General features: G+C 41.7%; 1 protein-coding gene and 1 long non-coding RNA gene across 5 annotated transcripts in view; one reads left to right on the forward strand and one right to left on the reverse strand.

The window, feature by feature from the left end:
* Positions 1 to 23379, forward strand: part of sox1b (SRY-box transcription factor 1b) — a 68397-nt gene extending 45018 nt beyond the window's left edge. For both annotated transcript variants that reach the window (XM_056370939.1, XM_056370940.1), the window contains exons 2-3: positions 41 to 136; positions 16101 to 23379. In XM_056370939.1, the coding sequence (XP_056226914.1) occupies positions 19550 to 20611 (1062 nt within the window). In that variant the 5' untranslated portion in view covers positions 41 to 136; positions 16101 to 19549 and the 3' untranslated portion in view covers positions 20612 to 23379. The remainder of the gene's footprint in view (positions 1 to 40; positions 137 to 16100) is intronic.
* The window catches only part of LOC130165570 (uncharacterized), a 74053-nt gene that overhangs the window by 22956 nt on the left and 24169 nt on the right, over positions 1 to 26928 (reverse strand). The window lies entirely within an intron of this gene.

Here is a 26928-nt window from a genome sequence, read left to right on the forward strand (position 1 = left end):
ACAGTAACCATGTTTTTGCTTCTATTCCTCTGTTTTCCAGGACAAACGCAGCACGGCGGCTGACGCTCACGACAGAGACGCCACACCTCAGAAAAGACGGCGACGTGATACCAACGCAGACCATCCTGCAAAAAAGGTAAGAAGAGCACAAGAGTATCGGCTGGTGAAGGTGTGAATTTCGACGTGAATGTGTGGAATTGCTTAAAGTTTGCTGACCCCGCCTCTGCTGCTGCGTTCGCTGTGTAACTTAACAGCTTACAGTTAATCTATTAGATGGATTTCATTATCTTAAAAAACAGGCCGTTAAGGTTGCTCTCAGTGACTGCTGTGGTCACATGTTGTTATCATACCTATAAAATGTCTTTGTACCAATTTAAAGCGACTCATATAACAGAACGCCATCCTTTATTTATTTACTGTATTGCATAAGTATTAAAAGAAGTATTAGCCTTAGTTTTAATGTAGAGTTTGCTCCAAATTAAAGTTCAGGTGGTAACTTTACTTTAATATTACAATTCATCAGCTCTTACACAACTAAACTCACCAAACTCAACTGACTACAGAAAAGCCGTTATGTCTGTGGTCATTTGTTGCTCGGATCTCCCTTCTGCAGTTTCTTCATCTTGCCAAGGCTGATAGTTAGTGTGTGTACATGTGTGTCTCTCTATGGAGCTTTTCAATGAGAAACACTTGAGCTACAGATCCACAACAGCACAGAGGGGGAATCTATAATGCAAGGTCAGAGTTATTGTTTCTCTCTGTGCTGGTGCACTCTTCCACAATAGGAGGATTTTATTTTCTCATCAGTGAAGAGAAGTTTTCAATCAGACCCTGTAGCTGAATGTGTGCAAGCAGCATGGATGAGGTTAAGTGTCATTACCTCCAACTGCACCTTAAATCAGCAGCTAAGAACTACAGATCCTTTGAATAAGGACTTCTCTTGATGGTATTTGGCTGAGACAGAAACTTCAGCATGTTTTGTTTGATTAATGAGATAGAAGTTCTGCTGAGGAGAGTTTAACCCGTGCACTTTCACAACACACTCACAGATAAGTAAGCTTTGAAGGACGGAGCTGATGAAATTTCACATTTTTCTTCCCGTCAAAAACAGTCTAATGAACCTATTAACAAGTAAAGCCCGGTAGATCTTATTCCTCACTGCATGGAGCGCCACTGTTCCATCCACACACACTTTCCTGCTGCATTAATGAATCACTGGAGCACCAAATGTATGAAACTACACATTTGTGACCCGTTGTTAAAGGTTTATATCTGCAGTAGGACCAAATCAGTTTGGGAATGAGTGGAGCAGACAGTGTAGAAAAGTTGGAAAAGTATTGAGACACAGACTGAAGAACACTTGGTTGGTTTTGGTCTTTTCATGCGGATTTTTTGAGAATAGGAAACATCTAAACCAGCAAATTTAAACCAGCTTCCTGGGAGGAAATTAGTTTCCTCCCAAACTGAAAATCCATCAGATAATGAGCCCACTTATCACATGTTCACATACTACCATTAATATCATCCATTTATGAGGGCTGGGCAATTGCAGGTTGATGGTAGATTTTGGTAACGAGTTTGAGAGCACTTAGCAGTTAGTACTTAAAAAAACAACAACAAAAAAAACCCCAAAAAACAAACAGAAAAATATTTAATGTTTTATGAATTGGAAGTTGACCAGGGCTGCAACTAAAGATTATGTACAGTATGTTTCTAAATTGATCAATTGATTGTTCGGAGTATAAAATATTGTGGAATTTTTGCTAAAATATCGCTTGTTTAGATTTTTAAATCTTCAATCGACATAGAAAACCACCAAATCCTTACAATGGAGAAGCAGCAAATGTTTGGCCCTTTTTACTTGATATAGTTGCCCATTTGTGTCAATCAACTAATTGATTAATCATCTATGGTTTCAGCACAAAAACAACATAACAACAACTTGGCATAAAGATTTTTTTTTTCCATCTTACTATGTGACTGGCAATTAAATGTGTCGCTTCTTTTAATGAAGCATTGAATGGATAAAAAAAGACCTTTTTGCCTCGTAATTGATAAACTATTTAGTCTGATAATGATTTAGTCAAATTTTAAGCAAAAATGCCAAATATTTGTAGTCCCAGCTCCTCACTTTTGAAGCTTTGCAGATTTTCTTCTGTGCGTTGATTGTACACTGAACAGAAAACACGTTATTGAACATTAAACCTTGGAATTTAGAGAAGAAATAATAATAATGAAAAAAAAAAAGAACTCAGTTGCCGCACTAGTTACATAACCACACAATGTTTTTTTGTTATTTTGATAATCCAAAAGAATATTTAACTTTCTGCTGTGATCAGAAAATAGTAGTTCAAGAGCAAGGATTATGCCATGCAATAAGATGCGAGTGTAACTGTTCTGTTTAGTAGGTCCATGGTCCAGTTCAAGTGTGTAACAACAGGCAGGTCTGCCAACACAGCAGCACTACAGCAGTCACTGTGTGATTTTGTTCCTAAAAATACACTTATGTTGTCTATCAGACTGAAAGACGCGTAATGGACATCTTATCAGTGCAGCCTGACAGTATGTGCTACTACAATGTGTGTGTGTGTGTGTGTGTGTGTGTGTGTGGCCCAGAGGGAATAGACTGCTGACAGCACAGTGATGAGATGATAATGTATGTTGTTCATGCTAGAGACAGACAGAATGATGGACATGGCTGTTTCCCGCTCTTATCCTGCTCATCTGTCCAGTTCGACTGAGCAGCGACGCTCTGCGCTGCGTCTTCACCCGGCAGCCTCGCAGTCCACCTGAATCCCTGCCTGACATACACCTGGAGGGAGGGCTGAGCTACCGCGGCGAGTTACCGCGGCAAGAAATTAAAAATGTGTCATGTTATATTATATCAGAGTGAAAACGGACATGCTTGAATGGGAAAAGTCGTGGATTACATTAAGCCTGAATAAGTTTTCTATGAATTCTCTAGAGCTGAAACAATTATTGATTAGTCGATTGTCAGAAACCGAATCAGCTACTATTTGGATAATTGAGTTAATAATTTCAGTCTTGTAAGGTATGATAAAAGGTATTTATCGTGTCAAGCTAAATCGTGTCAAGCTAAAAGATGTTATCAAGGGCCATTGCAGGACGTGTATGATGGAGTGCTTTTGACCTTTTGACCCACTCTAGAGATTAAAGTCAGGATATCTTGCCTCTGCTGTTGTTCTGACTATTCATTTTTAAATACTAAATAGCTGAATTACTCTTTACTTTGCTGCCTTGAGCAAAGGGACTGTCTGATAAACACTTGTGAAGCTGCTGTAACAAACCTGAAATTGAAATTTTCTGAATGAATCGTCCGTCTAGTGCTAACCCCCGTGTTTTTAAAGGCACTACCTTTGATTTCTAACTGTCTCCTTAACATTTCACTTTCAACATGGATAGAGTCACACCAAGATGAGTTTAATGCCATCACTCCATCCCCACCTCCCGCCACCCCCCACCCCCTTACTCCTCCCGTTGTCCTCCTGTCATGCTCTTGATCCCTCCATCGCTGTCGTGTCACTGCTTTTATCTCGTCACCCTAAGCAACCTCTCCATCTTATTGTCCTGCCACTGCTATCCGCCTCTTTGTTGCTCTGATGAGGGTCAGCAGGTCAGCTGGAGGGCTTGTCATTAGCCGGGAGTATGCACATGTGTACACAAGATAATAAGGTACTCTAATGATCACTGTGAGGAAATCGCAGCAGAAAGGGAAAAGGAGCAGGAGAACAAAGCAGTGAAAGTAAAAGCGTACGATTGTAAAGAAATTAAATGATGTACGAGTTTGTGCAAAATAAGTGGAAGAACATACCTCTGAGAAAACCTATGGCAAAGACATTTCCTCAGTGGCCAGATTATTAGGTACACCTAAAAGATCTCATGTAACCCAATACAACAGGTCTGCCACAAATTCTACGTTAAGGAAGATTATAATGTTTATTATAAGGTTTTGTTGACAATGGTAGAGAGGTGTTAATTCAACTGTATGTTATGACAGAGGTCACAGTGATAGTGTTGTGACATATATTGATATTATATTCACCTGTCTGTTCATTTGATGAGCATGAACAGACAGAAACAGAGCGCCACCTACAGAAACTCAAACTTAACCTTAATCAGTGCAGAAGACGTCACAGGACGCCAGGTTCAGGAGAAGAAGAGCAGCACGTTAACACACATAGTGGAAAGGAATTATGGAGAAAAAAAAGACTTTTCTCAAATTTAAAATGCCACAGAGATGGAGATATTCATAGTTAGGGCTTGGCGTAACGCTGCCAGACGTTTCCCCTGTTTCTGTTGCCTTCTATGCTGACCAGTCGCTCTGCCTCTCGCTCTCGTGGTTTATCTCTGTCAGACGAACAATAGGCATCAATAGCAAACTGCTGATGCTGTTTTGGTTGCAGTAAACAAACAGCGTCGAGAGCTGTCCACCAGCCTCCCAGTTTATTATTCGCCACCACGCTCTCTGTGCTGTGCTGCTTCACTTTGGATGTTTATTACTCCAGTGAGCGTGTATGATGTTTAAAGAAATAAAAAGCTGGTGATTAAGCATAAATTTGAACCATCTTAGAAAATTAAAAACAAAGCTATATTGAAATTAATCTCATGTACATGCTCTTTGGAAATAAAAGTGTGTGTGCCGGATAGCTCATTGGCCTGTCCCTCCAGTTTACTGTGGAACAAAACTCTCGCTGGGTATTGACTGAGTAGCTCTTCTGGTTTTGTGTGTGTGTGTGTGTGTGTGTGTGTGTGTGTGTGTGTGTGTGTGTCTGGACATGAGCTCATTGCGCTGGCTGGTAATGAGAGCTGCTTGGCGTGTGCTGCTGCCATTGCTGGGCCTGTTTGTTTAGGTGTTGGTGTTCTGCATGTGTGTATTTACATACATGTGTACGCCTGCGTGTGTGTGTGTGCGTCCTTGTGTGTGTGGTTTGGATGCTGTTATTTGTTCAGCTTCGCCTGCTTTCTCAAGGTTGGCTCATCACAGCCAGGAGACAAGTATAATAGTGGAGGGTGTGTGTGTGTGTGTGTGTGTGTGTGTGTGTGTGTGTGTGTGTGTGTGTGTGTGTGTCTCTGGGGGAACAGAATCTAGAATAAACACACGTGTCCGTCTCTTTCCCAGGTGGAGTTGGATGAATGAATAGGCCGACAGTGATATTGACAAGCCAACCACCGGTCTGTCTGTGTGTGTGTGTGTGTGTGTGTGTCTGTGTGTGTGTGTGTGTGTGTGTGTGTGTGTGTGTGTGTGTGTGCGCGGGTGCTCTGTTCTAAAACAGCAGGAAGGGAGAGGGATTTAAGTGGACCAACAATTTAGCTTGTACACATTTCTGTTTTTTTTATTTTTCATTGGCAAGACTTGTCTAACTAAATCTTTCTCCAGGATTGAACCTGCCAATTACGAACACTTTAGGTGTGTTATTAAAGTTCAAAAGATAGTGAATGTTTATTTCAAAGTTTATCAGAAATCGAGTTTGACCACAGAGACATTTGAGTGACTGGTCAAGCGGCTGCAGAGTAATCGACTATAGCATGAAACGCTCTGTCCTTTCTATCTGACCTGAGACAACAGGTAAACCACCTCACCTTTCTTCCTGTCCGTGGGATTACTCAAACAAACAGCCCGGTCAGCACAACAAGACACTTAAGAACACTGCACATAGAATGTAAAAAAACTGCTGAATTGATCTGAAAAAGTCACTAAACATGCAAGTTAACATGTCAGTAGTTTAGCCGACATGTACGATTATTCCAGTTTAATACAACTTGGGTCTTAATTTCATAGTTTAGTTCTGGCCATCATGCCCACCAGTATGATAGTGTGATAACATACTGTATTCAGTAGTAGATCAGATCTGAGAACACTATACGGAGCACAGTCAGACAGGTTGCAAATAAGATGGATCATCTAAAACCGCTTTATTTGGAGGGAAGATTGTGCTACTCAGCCGTGGTACACGAGTGAACCAGGTCAAATTTAGGCCGGGAAGTGGGTCTGTAAAATGTGATGGATATTTACAACAGTCAAACCTGGTGGTTTGTTTCTACACCTTGTGTTCTGACATGAAGCTGCTCTGTCTTTAAGATTAACTTAAAACAAAATTAAAATGAAAGAGAGTCAATTGTGCACCATGGGTAATGCTGGCCCGACACGAGAGGATAACTGGGCATTCACCTCATCCTGCTACAGCAGTGCTGCTTTTCCTTATTGACTGCTACTCTGCAGTGCTACACACGCATACACTATGAGTTGAGAGTGTTTGAATGTGAAATGCAGAAGTTCACTTTCACTGGTGAATATGACGAGGTGTGGCAGCAGCTCATATCAGCGGTCACTAATATATTTTAATGAATCAATTCTGTGAGTAACTTTGTGGCAGGGCAAAAATCAACGTGACTTTTTTCTGGTTCGTGACAAAACGGTGCAACTGCAACAAGTCCAAACGAGTGATACTTCGTCTCTCCAGCAGATCGCGTTTGTTTCAGGAGTCACATTCTTTTCTGTGAAATATTTAGTAACTTTTAGTAAACTTTATTTGAGTCAGATGTCGTGGTCTGCAGCTGTGATTTGAGTGCGTCAAAATACACATTTAACCAGCATTAAGGTAAATATAAAAATCAGATTGGACTTTGGATGAGGGCGTCTGATCAGGACAGTGGGGACAAAAACACTTGGTTTGCACATCGTTAACAGTCGCTGCATCACTCATTGCACACAGGGAATAAGAACGAGTTAGTTTGCATTCATTACAGTAACTAATGACTCAGTTTCTGCACATTTTGTTCCCTTTAGACAATTTACCAACAACCCTTACTGGGTAAACAGGGACTCTCTCTCTCTATCTCTCTCTCTCTCTCTCTCTCTAAAAAGAAGGGGATAAAGGACCTTTTCTCCCTTCCACATGCCAGGCAACTCCCAGCGGCCTCTCTGTTGACACAGCCGCCACAATGGGAACTAAAGGCCTCCCAATGCCTCCCATTATGAGCCTAACCCCAGGCCCAGTCGCTGCGCTGCAGGGTTATCCAGTGCAGGCCAGCCAGCATTGGCCAAAGCCCCCTTGAATATTAGCCTGGATATATAAGACTACCCCCCTGCCCCCTGCTGCATTGTTCAGCGTTATTCTGCTCCCACAATGGGACATCACACTTTGGAAGTAATTTTCAAAAAGGGGAAGCCAATCAAAAATAATGGCACTTATTGTTTCTCTTTTAACACACATTGCTGAGCGGCCTGCCCCTCCCTCCTCTGTCGCTTTCTCTGCCTGTGTAGCTCTAAACCCCGGGGTTCATTCACGTCTATTATACGGACAAATTAAATAAAACCCAGTATGGGTCGGAGGGGAGCGGAGAGACACGCTGGCCATCGGCGGTGGAGTTGGAAAGAGTCAGGGATGGGAGGAACGCCATGGAGGGAAGGGAGAGGTGGGCAGGCCTGAGGAACGGATACAAGGGAGAGCCAGAGGAGGTTTGCAGGAAGGCTTCAGACAGGCCTAGGTGGAAGGAAGCAGAAAAAAAGGAGTGAGGTAGAAGAAAAAGACGTGAATGGTAAAGGTAGGGAGAGTTCAGCTGCTCCTGCTGCATCAGGAGCAACTGAACTCTCCCCATCTTCAGGGCTCCAGTTTCTGCTGTTGATGGACACATTGGCTTCTGCAGGAATTCAAAGATGCGATGCTGTGGGACCATCTCTGTCACTGTTAGGCCACTGAGCATTCTGATGGAAAAGTATTGAAAAATATCTGCATCTAGGAAAAATAAGAACTTGGGAAGAGTAAGTGGAACTTTAATTTCTATCTCCTCCATGCTCTTCTCCCGCTCCTTTTAAAAAGTGTAGAAACGACTGAGCTCACCTCACCCTGGATGGATAGATGGATATACAGAGAACAAAGTCCTCAACCTGCCTAGCTACTGCTTTCTCCCATGGATAGATGGTCGCCTGGTAAAAGGAGGGAAGGTATGTTGGTGATTCTGAAAGAGGGAGGGCCCTTTGTGTGTCTGTGTGTTTTAGACAGGTGGCTGAGTGCCACTGACTCAAGTTCAGTTGTATTTAATGTAAATCATCTTTTTATGTTAGGTCTTAAAATCAAAAGGATAAACCTAAGAAATCAGACGGTGTGCTCTCGAAAAGGTTGATGAGTTTTTGTTTGACGCTGACACAGCAGTGACCTAACAACATGTAACTATAAAAAGACTTCCACGTTATTTGAATACTGGTAGGTTAGTACTAACAACTACATCCACTTTCGACATCGGGGCTTTTCACAGAGCTGCTTTACAACTCGCTGCCTTCACGAAGCTCTTTCCCTGGTCGGGTTCTCAAGAGTGCTTGAATAGTTTTAATATCCCAATTAGTGTCTTTATTCTGGTTTCACTGAAGATTTTTAATATCCCACGATAATCTACATTTTTAACATTACTCACTACACGAGATTCCCAACTTCTTTTTGCGTCTGACGCCCCAGCCAGGCCGTGCCTACTTGTTACCCCTTGTCACAGGTTTCGTATGTGTATGAGCTGTTCAGACAGAGTTGTCAGATTACTTCATTTTAATAGGGTTTAGTGCTCAAGAGCAAAAACTCACTGCATTTGAGAAAAAGCAGAAAAAACAAATATAATTTGGTGTATCAAAATCTTTCCTATCTTGCTAATGATCTTACAATCCCTCAGATTTAGCTTGCCACCTACGCATGCGTGTGTGTGTGTTTGAAGAGCATTTCAGATTGTTTTTCTACAAGAAGCAGCTTGTAACTGTAGTTTCTGACGTGCAGTTGGAACAATAATTATATGCAACCCAGATCTCTAAAAGAAAGTTCAAAAGTTTCACTTTTCCACCAAGTTTTCACCTGGATATCTTTTGACCTGCAGATCACAAAATCAGTTCACACAGCTCAAGTGTTAATTATGAAGTGAAGAGCAGAAAAAGAAGTATTACACCTCTAGATGAATGGATGGAGAGATGGACACTACTGTAGGTAGACAGAGAGGAACAGTGCATCTGCAGGGATGTTGGCAGGACAGAGAAGAAGAAAGGGGTAGAAGGGAGGAAGGGGAGAGGAAGATGAAGTGAGGGACAGGAATGAAAAGGCAAAAGGAGGGGAAGAAGAAGAAAAGGTTGCTGAGGGAGAGGAGGAAAGGGCAGGTGGAGGAGAGTTGCTCTTTGGGGTGTTTGAAAGCAGCAGGTCCCGGCTGGAAGCTTGACCCCATTTAGGATGAGTGAGAGACCTAGAGAGGAACTGTAAAGGAAAGAGAGAGACAGAGAGAGACAGAGAGAGAGAGAGACTCCTCAGCCCCACACTGAAAGGCCCTCCACAGGAAGTCCTCATTCTTCCCAGAGCCTGACACCCCCCACCACTACCGGCAGCTAAAAAAACGAGGAAAAAGCCCTCATTTAGGTTGAGTGGAGGAGGCAGAGAGAGAGGACCCCTGTCCTCCTCTGAGGGGGGTCCTGATATCAAAACTTTCCCTCAGTGGGATAGACAGAAATGTCAGCAAGAAGGAAAGGTTTAGTGTCTTTTATCATTCTATTTGGTTATTGATTTGTGTGTGCAAAGCTCGTAATCAACCCATTTGACCTTTTACTGCATTTTGTGATGTTGGGGCTTGGATTAAAATTAAGGAGCCTATTGTTTTTCACTGATCTATGTCAAACCTAATACATACAAGTCATGTGCAGAATATTCTCTAAGCTGTGTAGATCTCAAAGTAAACGTATAAAGATCCACCAACTACAATATTAAAATGCTGTATGAAGTACATGTTCATGCATCAATAATAATAATCCAATAGACAAGGGCCATTTTGCTGCATAAGGAGTACTTTTATTTTTGATACTTTAAATACATTGTACTGATAATACTTGTGTACTTTTACTTGTAATGGAGTATTTTCACATTTCACAAGAGTCCAAACGGAATCTGAATGAGTGTTGGTTCCAGTTCAGATGTGGTCAATTTGTCAAGCTCAGATCTTAATGGATCTATGCAGAAATTATTCATCACTTCTTTCTCTGCAAGACCACTTGTGTCAAGTCAGAAAGTTAGTAAAAACCATGTCATATTTTATTGCTGGTGTGTCTGTTTTCAGGTTTCGATCGATTGTAGTCTCAGCAGACAAAAGTTTCTGTCTTTTCAGATGTGTCAGTTAAAATCAGCCATGACGGTGACGGTGGGGGTTGAGCAGGATTAGCTGTTCTTGGCCACTGACGCTAACTACACACAGAGGTTTCTGCGCTGTTGACAGTCAGCTGTTTTCTCTGCTGTTGTGCAAAATTGGCAGAATTGTAGTTTTGTGTGTGTGTGTGTGTGTGTGTGTGGTGTGTGTGTGTGTGTGTGTGTGTTTGAGAGACAGAAGCACATGCACATCCTTCCAGTCAAGCAAACATTACTAAATAGTTTTAAACAAACATAGAAACATAGTAAAAGTAAAATGAAGCTTAAATGAAGTTAGGGTTGCATGATATGTTGATGATGTGATGTCTTCCTGTTTTCCGTTTGTTCCAGTTGGCAGCTGAACCTACAGTGTGTGTATATTTTGTAACTGTTAAGAAAAGTGCTGAGTGTTTAAGCAAAACACTGGTGGGATCTCTGATATATGAAGCTGCTATATGTTTGATGTTTGCTTTTTGCAAAGTCGTTTTCTTCAGGTCTGTGTTGAGCCCTTCAGCATTTGTGTAGTAATCGTGTTTGTATAGTAACTGCGAGTGGAAATACAATCAATCAACTTGTTGTAGTGACAGCAGGTTGGTGTGTTTTGAATTATGGTGGTCTGGCGAGCCTTTTGTTGAGAGCTTTCTCTTGTTTGTATCTAAATCGAAACAAACCTTGATGTAGCAGTGTCAGAGATGAAACCTTTTATTTTTGCACCAGTGATTTGAAAACACTTTTGAATGGCACAGACAGATTTGCCGTCCTGCTGATACTGGTGTCAGATCAGAAATGTTTAGTGATGATTTTCTTTTTTTAATTTAGAGGATTGTAAAAGAAAGACAAAACTGGAGCATGGATAGTTTCAGGAGAGGTGGACTATTAGATTTCTTTTATTGTGGCGTTTAATGTGACTACTTCCTGTCTCATCTGTAGGGGGGGAAGCTGACGTGCTTCAGAAACCCAATCTAAGTGGTACTACAGCTACGAGTGGGACTAGAGAAAAACATCACTTGCTCAGTGATTGAGGCCATGTAGTTGAAAAATAAAAATACTGGAGGTTTTTCAAGGGGCTGCCATAGAGAGCCACCTGTGTGTTTGCTGGATGGAGTACATGTACTTTGTGTATTTTGACAGTTATGTGTGTGTTTGTATTAGCCAGACAGGTTGGACTGATGCTGATCGCTTTGATGTGTTCATTGTGTGTGTGTGTATGTATGTGTGTGTGTGTGTGTGTGTGTGTGTGTGTGTGTGTGTGTGTGTGTGACTGACTCTGGCCCTCAGAGGGACTATCATTGCTGGTAATCCTCTTCATGGTCGACTAATCTGTTTTCGCCGGGGTCACTCCAGCCCAGCCCTCCCTGCCTCCCTCTTTCAACCCCCCCCCTTCTCTTCCTCTACCTTCCCTCTATTTCACCTCCCTCTCTTTTTTCCTTTTCACCACTCCTCAGCAGGGTTTCCCCCCCTCTTTCCTTACCACTCCTTTCTTTTCTCCTTCACCATATTTTCCTCTCTCCTTCCCTATCTGCCCTTCTTGCTTTAATAACACTAATCTTATTACACAGAGAATCAAAGCTTTCATGTTTACTTCCTGTCCATTTGAAAATCAAACTAATAATCAGAGATTAGGGATCTTCCTCTTCACTGTTTTCTTCCCTCCTCCCTCTATCTGCTCTGTCCTCTTCCTCACCTCTGATAATTTAACCAATACCAGTTTCTTGTAGTTGTTAACGAAATATGCGGATTTGCTTTCTTTTAGAGAGTGAGGTGAGAAGGTTGATATCAATCTCATGTCTGTGCTTCAAGCACAGAGCTGGAGTCAGGATGTTATTAGCCTAGCTTAGCATTAAGCCTGAATGCAAGGGAAAGTTAGTAAACAAGGACTGATTTCAGACACATCCTGGACTCAAAAGAAGTAGACCAAGTGAAGCTATGGCTACATGCTGCTGCTCGTAGCGTTTCATACTGTTGTTAGCTTAGCATAAAGTAGAAACAAGGCAAAATTCCCATTTGAAGTATTCCTTTAAACTTGATTATTGCTTTGGTAAAAACACAAAGCCAAAAATGACAGTATCTATCAACAAATTGATGTATCAGCTCCCTCCTCCCTCTTCTTCCTTCCCTCTCCTCTTCTATCCCTCCATCCAATCATCTCCTCATCCTTTTCAAGCCTTCAGCTTACCTCTGCTCTCGCTACTAACAAATCCACAATCAGATGTCTTCCCACTTCTACACACACACGCGCACAAACAGGCGAACTCAAACACGTGGTCTAATCATATTTCTTCCTATCTAGAAGCAATCAGTGATAGTGTTGGCTGCTCCCGAGCGCCTTGACAATACTGGCAGAGAGGGAGGCCGCACATGCTCTAATTAAATTAAATGTGTGTGTGTATGGGGTGTGATGAGGGAGGGGAGGGTGTACAAATAAAATGTAGCTGCAGCATCAACACTGTTTGACCTGCCTGTAGCAGATGGAAGAATGATGACTAACAAAAAGGTTTGCTGTGGAGAGCTCAGCTGAACGTGTGAAAGGTCAAAGAGGGATGCTGATCATTGCTGCTGCATTACATCATCTTTTTCATCTCTTCTTGTACGGCTTTTCTCAAACATCACTTGTCATTATGTTTATCATGTCTTTTTCCCAAGAAATTTCCTGTCCACAGGAGAGAGCCAAGTGTTTAAAACAGCAAATGTAAAAGCTTCTCAGAGCCTAAATTCTCTTTACTGGTGACACTGTCTCACCTCTGTAGTTTAATCCCTACAAACCACACAGGAATGTCCAGATGTGATAATTCTGCAGAAAAATATCTGTGCATGGCAACTACAGTGTGACTGAGCTCAGGAAAGGGTAAGCTAAGGTATACTTTATTGTCCCAGAGGGTAAACTTGGCTCAGACTACAAGCCACTGCATCAGATAACACTAGGACGTCACAATGCTCATGCACAGAAGTACATAAATACATACATACAAACATATACAAAACGTGCCTCGGATTACGTGTTGAATTTAAGACAGGGTTATAAAAACAGTCATTATAATAATAATAAATTATGATAGAAGACAATAGTTCCTCTAGAGATACCAGGTCTAAACATAAGAGGGTAATTATGGCAAATAAATGGTAGTTAATATAAATGTCTGGCTGTTTGTCACCTGTAGCTTGATCCATTATCAAGGGATATGATTGGCTGTTTATGAGCCAGGACACGAGTGTTTGTTCATGCAAGAATGAAACTGCTGGACTTTCTATCCAACAATTCTTTTATTGCTATTGTTGAAGTGTCTATCGCTGGTACGTAGCGCTATCACTACTAATTCACAGTAAATATACGGTGCACAGATCCGTGATGGACTGGCAGCCTCTCCGAGTGTTGTCTTGAAGGAAGCTCCCCTCCTCTGTGACCCACAGCGTAGGAAAAATGCACAGTGTGATATGCAGCACTCAAAAACATCTCTGCAATATTTGAGACATAAAGCTCATCTGTCTCCCACTAGTGTCAGACCATTACTGGGGCCTATTAGTGACAAGTGATGTGGCCACTAATTGTGACAGTGCTCAAGGGGAGATGTTGTTGAATATAACTGGAGGCCTGGTTTATACTATGGGCTCAATGCTGAATCTTTCATTTTTCCACACACATGGAACAGATGTGAACATATTGTGCCGTCCATCTAATTACAGGAGAGCTCAGAACATGTATTTTTGGTTTTGCCTGTTAAGAAAGCTCCAAGTATGTTCTGACTGTATGAGAAATGAACGCACGCTTCTCTGTCTGAAGCCCGGGTTGTCTGGCAGACAGGCAAAACCCATTAGCAAGGGTGTGTTAGCGATCGTCTTGTAAACCGAGACCCCGGTCATTCATTAGGCATCAATCAAAGGACGAGGTGTGATGATTAAATGATGAGTGCAAATGCTTAACAGTGTTCGGTACACCAGGCCACTTTACTCTGACACTTGAAAATGGGGGAAAATGGATGGAGGAAAAATGACATTAGTTTCCATGAAGAAGGCTGCAACTGGTTAATATATTCATGAAAGTTATTAAAGAAAGTGAATTTCAAAAACCTTCAAGTCAAAGCTTCTCCTGGTGCTGCTGGAGCAAAGGGAATTTAGAGTGCTGGCGTTGGCTCTCAGTAATCATTGTTAAATTACGCTTAATTTAGGAAATTCTCATTTTGTTCCTGTTACAAGACTCAAAGTATCAGTAGGCCGACTCTTTCCAGCAAGAAATCCTAGGACCAAGTTTGGGATCCGTCACACACAGAGAACTACAACAATGAATTCGCTTCCGTTCATTCTCCAAGCTGCTCATGTGATTCAGGGTCACGAGGATGAAGAGGCTGATTTTAAATGTTTGTATATTACTCTGAAATAGCTAAAGCACATTGTAAACAAATGATAGCATCTTTAAGGAAAAGTTTATGAGTTGTTGCATTTTAATGCTTAAAGTTGAACAGAAATTGAAATATATGTTGTTGGTCATCCTATCATGGTATCATGACAAAATGTGGTCCTGGAGTGACAAGTCAGACAGGGACAGTTGTTGGGACAGTCTGGATTAGGGTCTGCTCTAGCAGACAAAGGTTCTTCTGAATGTCCCTTAAATGCTGCTTGGCAAGAAATCAAGTGGTGGGAATGGGTGGCACACTTCCTTAGCATGGCAATCATATCTGTGACAGCTCTTTGACTTGACAGACCATCATTCACCACAAGTTGCAGTGAGTGTGCTGTGCAACGGAGGTCTGGAAGTTCATACTTGTCTTACTGCAGATGACTGTTCATCCTATCCAGAGTTGAGAGGGCTGTAGTAGCAGTTTTTCTGAACATATAACATGACATTTATCATAGATTAATGTTGTATATGCATACTGTATGTGTGTGTTTGTGTGCTGTCTGCTCTTTCAGTGCTGCTGAGCTCCAGTGGAGCTGACAGCTTGCTGTGACAGAGAGCCTTAAACAAACTGGGTCGGCTGCTGCACAGGAGAAATGCCTTTGATTCCATTTTCGCCTGTGTGTATGTGTGTGTGTGTGTTCACGGCCTGTTGGCTTAGAGATTTTGGGCCTAATAGCAGCGTGAAGATGTGAAGAACATCCTCACTGCTGTGTTTGTTTTTTTTTTTTTATCTCCCAGCACTCTTTGATCTTCTGCTGTGTCCAGATTAGGGATGTGGTAGTCAGTACCAATACCAATGAAATTTCACAATTCTCGATACCAAATTCGATACCACAAAAAAAACAAAGCAGAGGCTGCTGCACACACATACACACACCTCCATATAGTCACGCCATGAGCTAAACATGCTAACGTTAGCCTTTGTGAACGTTGTGCATGGAGTATTGCTACAACAGATGCCAGCTTTTGCAATTCACAAACAATAACAGACAGATTTCAGGACGACATGTTGTTAATATAAAGTTAGCTGCAACTCACTCACCCTGAATTCTGCGTACAGATGTGGATGTCTGTAACGTTTCCAGCACTGTCCCATTGGTCCACTGCCGCTGACCTAACAATGCTTGTTACAGTACTCTCTGGGTATTTCCAGTTAGGCCAGACTCCCTCAACACTACAACACACATCTACAAAAATGCTACACGGCATTAAAAGTACATACAAATTTGTAGAAACCACTGTTACTTTTGGCTTTAATTCAGCTGAAGTTCAGACCTCATTTAGTGACATTATCCACTATTGCTCTTATTTAAGGTTTGAAGGGGTATCAGGTGTTATCACATGTATTTACTGTGCTGTATCATTGTATATTATATGGTTTAATGAGACACATACAAAGTGCCATTTAATGACCTGCATAGTTGGATTTGTCATTAAATTCAGTATCCAAATTCTGCTGTCTCAGTGTAATTATTTTGTTGCTTCCTATTCCGTCTCTCTCAAATGTTACAATCTGCTTTACCAGAAATATTGTTTGTTTATTGCAGATGTGGAAATCTCTGCTTGAAGTACTTATGTTGGGAAACTCTATGGAAAGAAGACTGCACCCCCAGCTGCACAGCATTATGGGAATTCTTGGCCACAATGGGCCCTGCACACTGTTATTGATCTAGAGTGGACACAATCTCAAATGGAGCTGCAGCTGATGTGACACCCTGCATTTCCTGACAAAGACGTGGACACCGAATGAACAAACTCTGTGCAGAATAGCAACAACCAACAACCAGTTTCATGTGCACCAAACCACAGAGTACTTATTGCCCATGCTCCCGTCCTGGATGCATAACTAACTGCAGCTTTTTGAAAAGGCACAGCACAGTCCTCCAAAGAGAAATTGAAGAAGCCACTTTATTTTTCCTGCTGTGATTGTTATTTTGTCAACAACAAGGAAAGACCTTCATTCATCTCTCATGCAGTTTGTGGTTGACAAATACTGTCTTAAAGCCTCATAGCCAAAACACAACAGACGTGAAAATGGACAAAGCACAAGACAGATTCACTCAAGCCAGCGCAAACTGAAGAAAACACTTTTTTAAAAATATGTCACAAAAGGGTTTATATGTCTTAACTTTATTAAAATCAGAGTACTTGTGTTTTACTGAATATTATTTATCTGCATTATTGACTCAGTCATTTCATCATTGCTCTTTTCATTTGCATGAATACAAGCTTTAATTGTGCAGTCCTCTTCCTGAAACACCGCATGGTTATGGTCAAGACTGTCCAAAAGAAAATTCATTTTCAATGTTTTGAATGATTATGTTTGTAGTGAAGCGCCTGCTGGTACACATTGAAATATAGATACACACAGCATGGCAAATAGCATCACATGCACACCAAGAAAATAAAACACAAAGATTTATGATCTGACAGCGCTGACGATGGTATAACAGACAGGATGGGAGGCCTTCTCTTTCTATTCACCTATCACAAAGCCACACACAGGCATCAACTCGAGGCAGTATTGTAAGTGAAATCATCCAACTGTCCCTGAAAAAGAATAGCGCTGGAAAACCTGATTCTCCTTATTAGTCTCTCTACTGTTCAATCGATGAATAGACACTACATTTGAAAATGGAGCAAAGAGTTTAGACGTTATTAGTCGGTCAATGTGAAATATTTGTCACTTTTTCTGATTGGATTCCGACCTCAAAAAATGACTCTGCTTGATTTTCCTGCTACTGTATTCCCTGCGTTTGAAAGATACAAAGCGCTCGTCTCTGTGAGTCCATGTGTTTCTGTGCTGGATGCAAAGAGGCAGAGAGAGAGGAGATTGTCACAGTGTGCGCAAAACAGATCATACAAGCCACTTAACAGCACTATAACAAACTGGTACAAGGGAGCGAGAGGAAAATCCAGCCATGCCAGCACGCCAATAGAGTTTAACAGCTCGCTGAGAGGCGGGCAGCACCTGACAGATGCCACTTTAGGGCCATAATCCCACAGGGCTGAAAAGATCCTCCACATGACGGGAAGCCAGTGATTCAGGAGGAGACCGGAACACCCAACAGCATATTTCAATGTTAAATTAAATATCTATCAAAGCATCTTTTAAATGACAATGTAAAATGTGAATCTGCAAAGATTAGTCGACAGACAAGAAAATAATCCATAACTATTTTGATTCTCAATTAAGCCTTTGGCATTTCTTTGCTTGAGAAATTTTTCAAAGATTCGCAGCTTTCAGATACTTACATGCTTGGATTTCTGCAGTTCTTTGTCTTGTATGATCGCAAACTGAAGGTCTTAACATTTTTGGACTGTCAGATGGATAAAAGTGATTTTAGTATGTCACTTTTTCAGTTTTCAATCACAGTTTACTGAAAAAACAAAAGCAAGAAAATTATCTGCAGATTAATCAATGAAGATTAGTTGCAGCCATGGTAATATATCATTTATGTGTATTATTGTTTTTAAGAGTGGTAGCAGATTTATAGGCCTATTTGACAATTTTATAACACAAACCCAGATAGAATAAAATAAATATTATATTTGGGTTATTGTTTATTTAAAAACAGCTGCTTCTCCTTTGCCTTTCGTGACAGACTCACATAAAATTACATCTTTCAGGTGAATTGTCCTTGATCCTTATAATAAAAACAGGAGCATGCAAGCAGCACCGGGCCTATTGCAGCAGGCCTGCAGCGGGTTACAGTGGCCGCCTTATACTTCATTAGTTTATTAAAATATGCTCATTAAAAACCTATAATATTTCTAACATGTACTGTAGCATTACTGTAATAGTTTTTGTGTGGGGGTTAAATCTCTCCCTCTTTCTCTCTCGCTCGCCACACAGTGCTGGTGAAACAAACAAAAGGGGCGCTTTGAATGGCACGTGCTCCAGGCGTCAGTCACCTGTTTCCTAGCAACGGGCACAACAAAAAAGCACCTGTGGCTCTGAATAGAAGGCAGTGTGTTGCTTAGTTTGACCAAAAACCAGGGACAAATTGAAATATATAGCCTTTTTTATGAGCTACACAGGTCATAATGTATAAAAGAGTAATAATACGTGAATAATTCTCAAAATTATATAGAATATGACATCTTAATGTGGTTTATGTGGCTCATGTTTATAAGATTAACAGGCTGCTTCATTGTTTTAAGTTGTGAAGCTCCTACATCAGATATAAAAGTACAATTCATTGTGAATATAGGCAGTAGCCTATTTTAAAATTTCAAATACAGTTTGCCCAGATCGGTTCGTGTTGATGGTGATGATAATAATTTAAGCTATTTGGATATTTTAAATAGCTGCTCATTTTGAATTCCAGCCCAATTTTCTTTGCTGTGACACAGACTACATGTATCTGTTTCTGAAAATAACTCATTTCGTTTTATTAACCTTTTATTTACTGTAATGTGCTGTAAATATGTTTTTTCTATTAATTCTAAATATGGAAATATTATAGAGCCCAGACTCTGCTGTCTGGAGGAGAAGGCATGCGCGAAATGATGGGAATTAAACCGTTTACATGTTGTGTGTTTTTTAGCTACACACACAAACAGATGACAGAGGGAGTAATTTTTAGGTCTCGCGCTCCGACGTCACCAGAACCTCGAGCCCCTGCATGCAAATCACGTCTGCGCTCGAGCCTCTCCATTGGCCGTCTCTCTCTCATTTAGCTGCTGTCAAAGCGCGCGGCCCGGGCACGCTCCGGTAACTTTTCCCAGTTCAGCTTCAACCAAAGTAAAGCTCAAACAACCGGCTTCTATTCTTCTCAGCGCAGGCGGATGACAGGAAAAAGGGCGAAAAGGGGAAGTGCGGAGCAAGTTTACATCTGACTGGATTTCACCTTGAGACTACTGCACCTTTTCATCTCTCGCTCTGTCTGTCACTCCTTATCTCCCTCTTCCTCGGAGGTTTAGCTGCGCGCGGGCCAGCCTGAATGTTTCTGTGTGTTTGACTGAGAAGTTTTGTCCTACCAAGACGAGGTGAATGTACAGCATCATGATGGAAACGGACTTACATTCCCCCGTGGTGCCCCAGACCAACCCATCCAACCCGGGGGGACACGCCGGAGGAGGCGGGGGGGCCGGGGGTAAAGTCCCCCAGGAGAGAATCAAGAGACCCATGAACGCCTTCATGGTCTGGTCCCGGGGCCAGCGGAGGAAAATGGCACAGGAAAACCCCAAGATGCACAACTCGGAGATCAGCAAGCGGCTGGGGGCGGAGTGGAAGGTGATGACCGAGGCGGAGAAGAGACCGTTCATCGACGAGGCGAAACGGCTCCGGGCCATGCACATGAAGGAACACCCGGACTACAAGTACCGGCCGCGGAGGAAGACCAAGACGCTGCTGAAGAAGGACAAGTACTCGCTGGCCGGCGGGCTCCTCGGCTCCTCTGCGGGCGTAGGGATGGGCGGCGGGCAGCGGCTGGAGAGTCCCGGAGGGGGCCACCCAGGGGCGAATGCGGGCTACGCTTCGCACGTGAACGGCTGGGCAAATGGCACGTACTCTGGCCAGGTGGCGGCTGCAGCGGCGGCGGCTCACGCGATGATGCAGGAGGCGCAGCTGGCGTACACGCAACACCCGGGCACCGGAGCTCACCCGCACCACCCGCATCCGCACCATCATCCGCACCACCATCCGCACAACCCGCAGCCTGTGCACAGGTACGACATGAGCGCCTTATCTTACAGCCCCATCTCAAACTCTCAGAGCTACATGAGCGCCTCTCCGCCGGGCTACGGCGGGATCACCGGCTACACTCACCAGCACCAGAGTTCCGGTGTCTCCCCGGTGTCCGGGGCGATCGGAGGGACTTTGGGGTCCCTTGTGAAATCTGAGCCCAGCGTGAGCCCCCCGGTTTCCACGGCGCGCGCACCGCCGCCGTGCCCTACGGGGGACCTGCGGGATATGATCAGCATGTATCTGCCGACCGGCGAGGCGGCTGGAGACTCCTCCGTTCAGAGCAGACTGCACGTGCTCCACCCGCAGCACTACCAGAGCAGCGGCTCCACTCCGGTAAACGGGACGGTTCCTCTGACTCATATTTAAATTCTCTAAATGTACTATAAGCACTACAAACCACAACCAAATATTTAAACTCTAGATGTGGGCGCAGGCTGCTGATGAATTGTAAATTATAGGCGGTTATAGCCATAAAAATGCAATCACTTTGAACAAACTTTTTTATTGTTATTATTTTTATTTTCTTTCAGTGATGGATTTTTGTCTGTCCGAGCTAAAGGAAAGCGCATCTGATTTACTTCTGCTCTCTGGAACAGAGCATGCCAAGTTTTGACACGATTTAAATTATAATCCGTGAAGGCTGGTGCATTTTGAAGGTTATTTTTTTCCGATTTTTTCTGTGGAATTAAAGGCACCAGCTGTGTGTTTGAGGGATCCTGAAAACCTGTTCAAAGAGGGAACCGTATAATAAATGGAGGGCGGTGTGGAAGATGTGTTTAAAAAAAAGTTTCTTGGCTGCAATTTAAATTGATTTCCAGTTTTAATGCTTGTAAACATGTGAGTCAGTCGGTGTAATTTGAATTTGTTTTTGTTGTTGTAAAATCTTGTAAATTGTGAATAAATAGGCCTACTGAAAACGCTTTTATGCAATTGTACATAATTTACAGAATAACACGCGCCCATATTCGGGTTGAAAACAAAACAATTTTGCGCCGAGTTTAATACATTTTCCACTAGTTTTATCTTGGAGAAAAGTGTTAGATTTGTTTGTGGGATATTTATTTTTTGCAGTTGATTCAGGCAAACTCCTGTATCTGCTGCTCGTTTACATTTATTCCATATCTGAAATATATTTAAAATATTGTCAAACCCATTCTGTCGTTCCGGGTTTAATTAAAATTTAGTAAAAAATGCAAATGACAACAAAAAAGAATAATTAAAACATTACAGAGACATGTTCTTTCATCTCACTGATGCCCTTGAAAAGAGGATAATATTTATAATTCGGGCTGTTAATTGATTTTTTTCTCTTAGGATTGAAAATGATGGAAACATGATCATATTTTGCTTTTCATTCTGATCGATCTAAAAAAACATTTAAACCTTTTAACTAGCCATCTTTTCAGCTGGTATTAAGCTTGATAATATAAATTTCATCAGTAGAAATTCGTGTTGGACATTACAATGGGTCATGTGCCATATTGAGGTGATGGGGGTATTTGAGAAGGATATTTTAATGCGAAAATTAATAGGCTATGATGGTCTATTTTTCTCCTGAAATCACAACATTTTTTTCTTGCGGTTTACATTCAAGTTTTCCTGCCCTGGGAAATTTCTGGTCTCTAACTGCATCATGATGGTTAATACAGTCTGACATCCTGTAAGTGAAAGGTTGCAGCAAACTCTTGTTGAGGATTTTCTTTACAGGGAAAGACTGTACAAAATATGAGCCTAATATGTCCTCATTTCCCATCTGTCTACATTTCTATTTTGAAATAGGGCCACTTTCTCTATAACTCTCCCGCTTTATTGTCAGTGTTAAATACTACTAATTTATTTTCATTATTCCTTTCTCTTGAAATATGTTGTGTTAATGTTGATTTCTTATTTACTCTTTCTTTTTCTTTCTTGCAAGTTGTAAAAATGCATGCAGGATATTTTCAAAGGCTAAATGCTTTTCCCATGAGCTTAGTCTTACTGTTTACATTATGATGGAATCACCTGCAGCTAGAAATATGTTCTCTCCCTGATGATGATTCTGTCATCTTATCACAGTTTATAGTTTTGCTTCCCTCGAATTCTGACACAATTATTACTTTTTTGGTGAAAGTGAACATGCATCATTTCAGCTGTAGTGTCTAACCCTGAGTATCTGTTGGTTTAATATTGCAGTCACAGGCCAAGCAAAGCAAAGTTTCTCTTTTTTTGTGGTCCTGCAAGGTCATGACCTAACTAATCTAGATCTCATGCAAAAGTAAATCCGACAACAAGAGTATCCGGTGGTCAATGAACTACTAATTCTGCAACTGGCCTCAATTGGGCCCACTTCAACCCCGCCTCCACCTGGGTCCCTCCAACACAGCTCCTCAAACCTTACCCCACTCCTGACCCTCAACATCAAATGACTGCATCTGTGTGTGTAATTCTCCAGGTGGTTAAATTATTTTCCTTCTTTAAATTTAATGGCTGAATCACTGGAGGCCCCGGGGTAGGGAGGGAGGAATGAAAGAGCAGAGAGGAGGAGGAGGAGGAGGAGGAGGAGGAGGAGGGAGAAGGCGAAGAGAGGAGGTTTTTGTGTTGGAGGAGAATGGGGATTAGTCCTGGTGTAAGCTGGGGCAGCCCGGGGGTCACCCCTGACAAAAAGCCTGGCAAACAACACCCCTGGTTTTATCAGGCTAATTCCCACTCGGGTCTGGACTTTAAAACAAGAGGCCAACGTGGATGAAAATCACATAAAATGAAGCTGTTTCCAGGGACGTCAGGGGTTTAAACTGAAGGTATTTATTACACACAACCTTATCCTGATTGCTTTCTTATGTATTTTTTAAAGTAAAATTTTATGTCAGTTTGCTTTAAATTTCTTTCTGTCTTTGCTCTTTGGTAAAAACTGTTGAAATTTGGATTCATATGTGAAGGGTTGATCTATCTTTTTATGACTTACAATATTTAAAGGCCTAATGAAAAACCCAACAAACCTGTATAAATATGAGGAGGAGGTCATTTTAAAAGGAATAATGCAGAAATGTTTTTCCAATATATGGTGGATGGTAAGAAAAGAAATATTTACAGTGACCACCTTTTTAACTACGCCTGCATTTTACTACTGCATGACTGATGACAATAAATGTGAATCCTTGTTTTCGCATCATTTTAGACGATTTTGCTTTAAAATTAAAGTGTCTCCAACGGCATCTTACTGGGCTATTTTAAAGAGGAAACTAAATGGCAGTCAGAATTGTGGCTGTTTATAAATCACAAACTGAATTCTGAGTTTACACTGACCAATAACTGATTAATTGGACATGGATTTGAGGAAATTAACGGCCAGACCAAGAGGCTGTAAAAGGTTTGTTGTTCACTACATAAACTGACATAAAACCGAGCATCAGATAATATTTGTAAAATGATAAGTTTAATCCAAAAGTGAAAGAGAAAGAAGCAGAGATGTTCACAGATCAACTCTCTTCACTTTTTGAAGGTTTTCATTTATAAACTTCAGTTTTAATGGGAGGAAATTTGATTTTAAATATGAATATATTTATGACAGAACGAGAAAAAATGAAAATGGAAAAAAGGGACAAAAAGGTATTTGACCTTTTCATTAACGCTCATTACAAACTTAGTTTCTAGCGGCTTTTATTATATGTTCAGCATGATAAAGCTGGTGTCATTGTCACTAAATACTGCCTTAACCTCCTAAGACCCGAGCTCTATTCTTTGCTATATAGGCTGATTGGGACCTGAGAAAAATTATGTCCACATATGAGGACATTAGTTTTAAATTTCGATTACTGAGTGGCAGTATAATATCCTCATATGTGGTCACCAGGCCCTTGTTGAGAAAAAGTTAGTATTGTGGTCTAGAGAATCCAAAATGTGAGGTCCACATATGTGGACGCCAGGTCCTAGGAGGTTAATATGAGGACATAAAACTGAAGGATCAAACACTCAGATTCTGTCACATATACGCAAACTATATTGCAACTATTCTGAGGAGCATCAAGTCACTCAACCTTGAGGTTTGACAAGAGATTAATAAATTAAATAAAATCAAATGAACCTGGAACTCATGTGGAGACACTGAGTGAATAATTTATTATAATCTGAGACGTGTGATGAATCAAATAATCAGGTTTATCATCATCAGGTTCTGGTGTGATTTGATGATGGCTGCATCACATTTTCCTTCACTAAACCTCAGGTAATAAGAGATATACCCAAATGACGAATAGCTACAGCACCAAGGTGGAGACTCACTGTTCAGACTGAAAACACAGTCCCCACACAGCCTGCACACCCAGTGGCCCTGGATGCTCCTGCAGGCCCGTCACTGAGGCTGGAGGCTGAGCCCATCCGCAGCCATGTGTCTGCAGGTTTTCATCCTCTCCTCATGTTCTGCTTGGCACATGCTTGGACACCGCTGCTCTGGCACTTCCCACTCCGTAACCCCGTGCACCCCCACGCCTCCCATCCCGCGTGCTCCCGGTGTCCTAAACGTGCCTAATCGGCGTCAGTTTATCACGCCTCCGCATATTTCGCTCCCTCTCCTCCTATAAAAACCCTCACCTCCGTCGTTGGACCCGGTTCTGTCATGGGAGATTACGGGGGACCGATTGCACAACACCGAATGTGGCGCGAGGAGATTAGCCGGGACGCCATAGAAAATAGCAACGGGGCCAACGGATTCCTCGCGAGGGGGCCTTATCGTGCAATTACACGTTGACACGTTTTAACCATTTTTCAGCCTCTTAATCCGAGGGCCCCCCTCCTCCCCTTCCCTCCCCCTTGTCTTTCCAAAAGCAGACCTATTGGTGCTGAGGGAGCCTCGCTGCTCTGTCTGACTCTCTCCATCACTCTGCTGCTGTCTGCAAACTCTGCCTCCTCTCTCTTCTCTCTTCATCAGCCTCTGTTAATATTTCTAAACATTTAAAAAGGAAAAATATAGAGTTGTTCATGGTTGTCTCTATTTCAAAAACTTTGAAAGCTAAATTAGTTAAAAAAATATTGAAAGTTTAGTAATTAAGTCTTCGACAAGGTCAGTAAAATATGAGGGCTAAATAAAAAAGATTACACAAAAAATTAACTGCACAAGAATAAAAGGAGAATGCAGTGACGTAAAAGCAAATATAAATATAGGAATAAAAACTTTTTGTATTAATTTGAATACTGTTTATGACTTGATAAAACACTATCTCAGAATACTGAGTGTATATTATGTGGTCTAGGGTACTTAAACAGCAAATGTAAAAACTGAGAGCATGAGTCCAGGTGTTTCCCTCCTCAGTTAATATTTCCTATTATTTTTTATATTTTAATATTTGATTTATTTAGTTAACTGTTAAATTATATTTTCTGTACTTATGTTTTGAAATTCATCTTCAGACTACTAGAACTACATTTCTGGTGGAGAGTTACTGAATTATTTATTCATTTTTGTTGGTCTAAAAGTGGTCAAATTGAAATACGGGTAAAAGTCTGAGACCACTTTTCCGTTTACTTGAATGCGACAATGGCTAAGACTTTCAGACTAAAATGAATATTCTAAAAATTGTGGAGTTGGCCTCTTCACCACATGGAAGTTTTATTAGTCTTAACTTGCCTCAGTTTGATAAAATCTCCACAAATGCAGAAAAAAATACATGGACACGACCTCAGCTTCCTCTGGTAGCAGCAGCCCTGCTGTCCACCAGACTTCTACACAGAATCACCACTTTTCACACATTTTGTTTTTTATCCTTTTAGCCTCAGTTCTTCTTCGGTTGCTTTCAAACAAACCAAGGTCAAGATAGAATATATCATCAGTGTCTCCATATTAGGCCTGAGCGATAAAACAATACCGACTTCATGAATAGCCATATGAAAATTGTAGGATAGAAAGTCTGATAGTTTCACGGTTGCATGAACAAACGCTCCCTCCCTGGCTCATAAACAGCCAGTCACATCTCTTGATAACGGAGCGTGCTACGAGTGACAAACAGCCACTCGTTTAACAGCTGTGTTGTTCAGTTGCACCAACAACAACAGAAGCGTGGACCACTCCACCACTGCATATACATACTGAGTATACAGGGAAACTGTGGACACAATGAGAACAGAAATATGTAGCAGACTGACCTACCAGACACCATGTAGCATAATATGTCCTATGTCCTCACCCACTCTTATTCGTAACTGCTCAGAGACTAGAAACAGAACCAGGCAAAGCGAATGACAAAGCAGTATTCAGCATTGTGATGCACTGGCTTCACTATGGTGCATTTGTTTTTTAATGCTGTGGTTTCTGTTAGCAGCAAATAAAAGTCAATGATAACTTATAGTTCTGCTTTAGTTACAGCTGATGTAAAAACTTAAATTAACTTTTTTTTTTTTCCATGTGAATCTCCATGTAGCCACTGCCTTCTGTTTTTTAACAGTCTCAGCAGGCATCAAACAGGCTGCATGGTGTGTTGTTCCACCGCGCTTTTCAATTCAATTAGAGTCTTTCATGACAATCAATTAGGGAGTACCCCCTGGATCTCCCCAGGGGCCTATAATCATCACACACCGTCTGCTCAGACGGGCACTGGGGAGCCCCGCCCACCAGTAGCAAGGACGCTTCTGTGCAACATAACGGGGCCACTGGGAGCCATGAAGAGACAGTTTGTGGTTTATTTCAAGGCATTTTACTCCAGATGATGTTCTTT

This window comes from Seriola aureovittata, chromosome 24 (assembly GCF_021018895.1).
Source record: "Seriola aureovittata isolate HTS-2021-v1 ecotype China chromosome 24, ASM2101889v1, whole genome shotgun sequence".
NCBI classification, from domain to species: domain Eukaryota; kingdom Metazoa; phylum Chordata; class Actinopteri; order Carangiformes; family Carangidae; genus Seriola; species Seriola aureovittata.